Genomic DNA, 7318 nt, shown 5'->3' with positions numbered 1-7318 from the left:
TGGTGTCCAATGGTTGCTGAAAAAGCAATGACCACTTCACAGCACCTGCCCCTCAGGCTGGCAGGTCTCTGCTGCCTGGACAGTCACTGGAGAGAAGTGCGTCTGTGAATGAAAATTGGGTGCTCGTAGGAGACTTCGTAAGTATGGACATAAGTGCAAATGCAGGCTAGAATTAAGGATTTGTGCTTTTTGCATTACTCAGGTAGTCCTTTTCTTATCACCAACCAAGAAAGAAAAAGAAGCGGTCCCCACAAAAGAGCGTACCATGGTGGTTGTATTGGGTGCATCCTAGTAAAGCTGCACGAAGACTAGCTTCTGCCAGTGCAGCTGAGCATCTGAGGAGACATCAGGTAGTGTTTTATTACACAAGACATTTATACAGAGGTATACAGAGATGCCTTTCTGTCAGGACGGGAGCCATATTTTCCATCAGTTGCTAGCCATTAGCAGCAAGATCACTTCCTGCCAAATTGCGGCAACGGTGGTGGCACTTTGATGTCTTGACCTCTTTCCAGTTTCTTCTCACAGTCAACTAGGTAATTGACCCCATCAATGACAATCTGGACTAGCTCCACCTACAACAAGAAGAAGAAAATAGTAATACAATCTTTAGCTAATGCTGTTAATAGAGGAAGGGAAAATTGGCTTGTACTGCAACGACAGCAGGTAAAGCTATAAGTAAGGAGGGTCACGGCATAGAGATCACACACCCTGTGGCACAGGGAGTATGGGTCATGCTGGTCCGGTGGAAACCCATAGTAATTCCTTTCTGCTGTTTGCCCTGAGTTTGGGCCACCAGCAACAGAAACTATCAAATAGGTCCCTAAATTATTTCCACCAAATTCTGCTCCTACTCATATTCCTATAGGAACAAAGCAAACAAACAAAAGTCCTTATAGAAAATGTTTAGGCATAAGCTGAGAGACCTGTTTCAAATGTGACAACTGTGAGGGTGCAGGATCCTCCCCAGGTGTTTGCTTGAAAAGTAACGCCTGGCACAGGCAGGGGTGCCTGTCCATTGTGTTCCCCACACTCATCTACGAGGATGAAGAAACCAAAACAGCAGGGCTGTGAGCGCTCAGCATCACTGGGAAGTTCATGCTGAAGCAGTTAATGCCATTGCTGTGTCTTCCCAGCTCCCAAGCCCATACCATCCCTGTGCTTGCAGGAGCATTTGTGTGAGCACAGGGTTCGGAGAGAAACTAACTAGGATGGTGGTGCAAGGAGAGGAAGACAGGCTCATTGCCTTGATTCACACTGGCCCTGAATGCTGCTGGAGGCATTGGGTAGGAGTCCTTCACATGGCTGGGACTGGGAGGATGGCAGGACTACCTGTTTGGCCACAGCCATTTAGACTACCTGAGAAAACTCGTCAAACCAGAGCCTTGTCCTTCTTCACAGGCATGGCTAGGGACCATACGTTCCCCTGCAGATGATCATGAACCCTGCTGCACTGATTCATCAGCTGTGGGGAAAGATGTCCTACTCATTCTGCCAAGCATGCTGGCTTTGCTGAGGTGCTTTCGCCAAGCCCAGGACCCACATCTCTGAAGCAGAGGCACTCATCCTAAAGTCATGCTGGCTTTACATCCGTCCATCGCTCCTTTGTTTTCAGCTCTTGATTTACACTGGCAGGTGTGGGATTAGCTCCAGGCCCAGAGCAGCACCAAAATTTACAGTTCTGTATGGCAGAGGGTAGTGGTGTCTTTGTAACCTTTTTCAAAATTGCTGAAGAGTACAAGGTGCCTTGTCCCCAGCAGACTTTCTCCACAGGCGGTGACATGCAAGGACCACAGGCCCTGTGATATTGTTAGCCAGCAAGCTATAGCCCTGATTTTTCTTAATCTTCATGAAATGGTTCATTAGCAACCTTTAATGACCGGTTTGTTAAAAACCAAATACGAAGACTAAATCCCATTGTCTCTTTATTGTGACAGTCACAGATTTTCAAGGGATTTGTTTTTACTATAAAGCATTTCAGTGGCTTAGCAGTTTATTTTATTGTCTTTTACAGACCAGCTGTGTTGGGAAATCAGAGGTCTGAATTTGCAGCCTCCAGGAGAAAAGGAATTTCATATTAAGTTTGCATTGACCAGTAACTGAAACAAAGCAAAAACACAAACAATTTTGTCTTGCACCTTTGGGACCATAATTCAGTTCTGCAAACACATTTACCACATAATGGAATTTATTTTATTATGTACTGAAAAAAATATGTCTTATAATAAAACATTTCTATCCCCTTGAGTTTGTCTTGTCTTACTTAGATTTCAAAATCTTCAAGGTAGGGATTGTATCTCATCTATTGACTTAATCTTTTGAATCCTTGCTGTATGAGGAATCACTGACTTCAGTGGAAGTCTTCATATAAGCAAAAATTTGTAGGCTTAGACCATCTGTCAGTAGAACTCATATTATTTAATCATGCCATGTACTCCTCTAGTATTATTAGTGTTATTTTAGTATAAAGCACACATGATGATGTTTCAGGTATTAATAAATGTCTTTGTCACATACTGTTTCTGCAAATAATACAGCTTAGTAGCTTTTCACTCCTATTTATTTCGGTTTGGATCCAAAGGAACATAGCTGCCCACATCAAACTCCAAAATTTAAAATTTCCAAACCCCTGTCCAAATGTCCCTTGGTTGTGAAGACATTCAAGGGCATGTCCAAATAAGAAAGCGCAGAAGACCTGACTTGGCTTTGTCCCAGTGGCAGAAAACCCAAGGTGAGTGAGGAGGGAAGCCATCTGGCTGGCTGTGGACCCGTTTGAATCTAGTTGTAACCCAGGTGCATTATCCCACGGTTATATTCATGTTATGAAAACCTGCCAAGAATCAGGCTGAACTTGGGTGTGGTGCTGCAACAGCAGGACCAAACTGCACCTATAAGCTGCCAAAGCCTCTCAGTGCTGTGCTGTTCTGGATAAACACCTTGGCAGCATGCTTTTCTTTGCAATGGAGTTTTAACTTGCAGCAAAGCCCACAAGGTAATTAAAATTTTGCTGCTGGGCAAGCAGGCAGCCCTTCAAATCCTGACATACACAAGCAGGTTGGCATCTGAGCCCAAATCGTGTATTGGATTGCTACTGGAGAAAAAGGGTCCTCAGGAGACATCAGTCCCACTAGGGCCTGCTCGGCTGACCATAGCTGAGAGGTTACAGCATGCACCTGGGGGGTGAAAGACATGTTTGACAGAAGGTTTGAACCTCTGTTTCCTATCTACTAGCAGAGTGCTCAAATCACTGGAGTCACAGGGTCTTGCAAGGTGAATTTTTGTGTCAGTTGTCTCACATCATTCTTGATGTGGCCAAGGGTGAACACAGCCCTAGTCTTGGTGAGGAAAGGGAAGCCACAGTAGTGGTGCCACAGGACTTACAGCCTGTGACCTGGAATAAGGGTTTGGCTCAGGCAGAGCTAGTGAGACGGGGCTACAACTCTTTTACAGGGCTGCTTCTTACCCATCGTCCAGTAGATTTGCTCTTAGGAGCTGTTCTGCTTTATAAAATACTTAAATAGGAAACTGGAATGAGATCTGGGACCCGAGGCTCCCAAGAGAGCAGCATCACCATGAGGCTGTAGGGTCATTTCCACTTTCTGGCACAACAAATACTCATTAAAACTGAAATAGCTTCAAAACAAATGTCTGAGATGAACCCATCTCATCGTAGCCTACAGCCCAACAGGGAGGGCTCAGGGCTGACAATTAAATCTTTGCCCTGATTTAAACCTAGCTCTCCCGCATCCTCTGCTCAGTGCCACACAGGACACGTGAAGATGGCACTAAGTCGTCCTCCTCAATTTTTTGGAGTGAAAGGACTGGCCTTTTCCTGCTGCCTAACTGTGGAGAAAGCGCATGACTCAATACTGAAAGGAAAACAACACCTTAAACCATCTTGCTTTCAGTGCTTGATTCCTGGGGTGGGTTAGGAGTCGATTCCTGCTTCTTGCCCCAACATTTTGCAGGAGGTACAGCAGGTACCTCCCCGATGTGTAGTAGCTAGCTCAGTGCCCACTGTACAACTTCTTACACACGTCTCATGTCCAGCACTGCAGGGATGGCCGGACACCGATCTCACAGCTGTGCGCTCCAGCAGGCAGGCAGGTCTAAGAGTTTGTGCGGTGATGCTGAGAAACATCATCCTGAGGGATGTCTGTTACCAAAGCCAAACCTTTCCAGCACCTGTGTGCTTTCAACGGAGAGCCCCAGCGCATGGTGCAAACAAGTCACGTTTGTGGAACTTGCTCAGGGCTTTTTTTTTCATTGCCACAACAGGAATATTTGGCAAGCACTTCATGGACATCAGTAATTTTCCACTGTGTAAGCATTTCCATTGGACCAGATTCATCAGGAGTGAAAACTGCCATGGCTCCACTGAGGGTCAACGGAGTGAACCCAACCAACCAGGGGGAAACCAACTCATATCACTACAGATCTGAGGTAAAAAGCAAGGAAAAAAAAAAAGAACAGGTTACCTCTGAGCGACCCATGCGGTCCAGGTTGGAGATATCATACACATCTGCTACAGCTGCCGTGTCCACTCCACCTGTGCCGCGCTTTTGCAGCCTCAGGTTCTCCAGGATTTTTGGAAACCTGGGATCCTATCAGAAAAAACAGGTTTGAGCTTAATGCCTTTTACCCTGTCTATTGTGCCAGATCCTTGCAATGACTTGATAGCATCTCCAGAAATACAGGCAGAGGTGGATAGTTTTCTCAGTCCTCGGATTAGACCCTGTCTTGGCATCTGTCTGCTGAGTAGATTAATTTCCATAACAAATACAATAATTTGCAGAACAAAAGTGTGCTCAATTAGTTGTGCTTTATCCCTGGGACCTTGTTACACATCACAATAATGTGCAGTCACTGTAAGCTGTCATTTTTCATTTGTTCCTTTATAATTCAGAAGAGCTGACTTATGTCACTGGCCTTTTAATCGACTTATGTACCTTGCTAAGCTTGGGCAGCTTAACATGGACTCCGGCACGTAAACCAGTTCCCAGGTTGGAGGGACAGGTCAGAACATATCCGAGACGCTCGTTCCACATGAACTCCCAGCCCCGTTCTTTAATTAATCTTTCCACCTATGATGGCAAAAAAAAAAAGCAAGCAAAAAGAAAAGGGCAACATACAAATGTCATATTTTAAGATGTCTGCTTACAGCTGACATTCTTTTCACCATGTATCTGTGTTGATGATGAACTTCACTAACACCAGTGGAGTTGCATAAATTTACACCTGAGTACAGTCTGGTTTGGATCTGATGCAAATGTTTGCATTCATCAGACGCCAAGATCCCCGGTGCATATTACAAGGACTTCTTCATTTTTTTCTCACGACCACTAGCTTGCAGACTCTTTGTCACTTTATCACAAAGCTCCCTGTCATGGTGGTTTGGTATAGCCTTAGCCCATGAAGCCATATCTTCATGTAAGAATTACAGCTTTTGCCATGCGTTTGTAACCTTGGTATTTCTGGAGCAAGGTTGCAACACACGAGCCCAAAGGACTCAAAACGCTATGAAGCAAACAAAAGGAGCTGAAGCTGAGTTTTGTGTTATTTTCAAGGTGATGCCATGACTCTCGGGGGAGGACACTTGGCTTTTATATCTCTAGTATTAACAGCCACGCTTCCGTTATAAGGAGACAACATAGCTTGTATATAGTACTTTTCATTAATAGATCTCTGACCAGATTAGAAAGGAGAATGAAGTAATTATCCGCAGAAAAATCACAAGGGTCTATTGACCTTTGAATAGGCTGTACTCTGTTCACTCCTCTACACTTCCTGGACTTACTTCTGTGATCCAAATACAATTTCAATTCAGTTCTCTTCTCCTCTAGAGGAGAATCAGACACATAAACCAGCTCATGCTTACATGACCTCTGCAAATATAGGTGAATATTTCCGTTCTGCAGAAGGATACAGAATAAAGGACTCTCCTAGCATCATTTCTATATTGTGTGAGGACACCAGAATTGATGGTGGGAAACTAGACCTGATTTCCTGCCTCAGACACCTGCTCTGGTCGCAGTTCCCAAAGCTGTCTGACCACTTCCCATGGCCAGGTCCATAGGCCACCTCTGTTGAACGTGAGCTAAGCACAGTAGCAGAGGCAAAGCTGGGAACAGCATCCGCAAGCCATGTCACCTGGGCCACCGCCCTGTACACTGTTCAGTCTGACGGGTATACCTTGGAAACCTAACAGGTCCCAGTTAACCACCCCAGTGCCAAAGAAGCATGCAATAGGTGCTTTTGTTCCCAAACACACTACATACTCAGACTTCCCTGTGAATGCTCTGAACTTCCTCCGCTTCCACAATCAAGAGATTGTAGTTCCCCACTGCCCCTACTTGGCCTTGTTTTTTTTGACTGGGGGCTGTGAAGCGATACGGAAGGGGTGCACAGCTATATCAGCTCTACACTTGCTGGGGGGTTTCCGAGACAGGGATGTCTCTAGAAAGCCAGAGAAGCTGTTTTGCCAAGGTAAGAAGAATGAAGCAAGCAGTCCAAGGCTGGCCCAATATGCGTTTCCATTTCCAGGAGGAAAAGCAGTGTGATGGAGACAAATGCTGTTCCTCCACAGTTCAGATGAAGTGAGCTTGCCAAGGATCCCAATGGGGAGAAATAGTTGGTTTATGCAGCCTGAATATTCTTACAGTCTCGGAGACAATTTCAAGCCAGTGTCAGTCTGACATAGTTTAACCTCTAGGGTTTCATGTATTACAGAAATCCAACCAGGAATGATGAGGACAAGAGTAGTGGAGAATAGCGTTTGGCCATGTCACCTGTCCCACTGCACCTTGCTGTAGTGCCTGTGGGACACAGTAAAATCTTCTTTCTCTGTTAAAGCAACTTTTTCTGTGCCAGAGCAGTACACAGGACTGCACAGGGCCGGAGCCAACTTGCAGCTATACCTGGATTGTCTAGACAAAACTGTTTTAGTCCACACACCATCTCATGAAGGCTTTTTTTGTCTTCATGAATATCTGGACCAGGAGCCCTGGCTATCAGTTTTTAGTATTTTAATCACAAAACCCTGTATGTCCCCAAAACTGGCAGTGAGCCCAGGGGTCTTAAGTCCTCAGTCCTGTGTACAACCTCAGCAGCATCCACTCCGCTCCTAGCATCAGGGATGAGAACCAGGAGGCTGGGGCAAATAAATTCTTCATTCAAGCAAATCAAGCAATCCAAATAAGATGCTTGATTTATGAATTCCCACAGCCTGCAAGCACAAAGTGGCAAAAAAGGGGATAGTTCTTATGCCAGGTTGTGCTCAAGATTTTAATACAAAAACTACAAAGACATTTTATTTATT

At 45.1% G+C, this 7318-nt stretch overlaps 1 protein-coding gene across 1 annotated transcript in view; it reads right to left on the bottom strand.

The window, feature by feature from the left end:
* Nucleotides 1–256: 256 nt before the first annotated feature.
* Nucleotides 257–7318, bottom strand: part of CKMT2 (creatine kinase, mitochondrial 2 (sarcomeric)) — a 26027-nt gene continuing 18965 nt past the window's right edge. Inside the window, exons 8-10 of the mRNA XM_009331774.1 lie at nucleotides 4950–5084; nucleotides 4479–4604; nucleotides 257–575 (exon numbers count right to left, since the gene is read on the bottom strand). Coding sequence (XP_009330049.1) covers nucleotides 456–575; nucleotides 4479–4604; nucleotides 4950–5084 — 381 coding nt within the window. The 3' untranslated portion in view covers nucleotides 257–455. The remainder of the gene's footprint in view (nucleotides 576–4478; nucleotides 4605–4949; nucleotides 5085–7318) is intronic.

This window comes from Pygoscelis adeliae, unplaced genomic scaffold (assembly GCF_000699105.1).
Source record: "Pygoscelis adeliae isolate BGI_AS28 unplaced genomic scaffold, ASM69910v1 Scaffold19, whole genome shotgun sequence".
NCBI classification, from domain to species: Eukaryota; Metazoa; Chordata; class Aves; order Sphenisciformes; family Spheniscidae; genus Pygoscelis; species Pygoscelis adeliae.
Note: the sequence above shows the minus strand (reverse complement) of the source record. Positions and strands in the feature narration are given on the sequence as shown.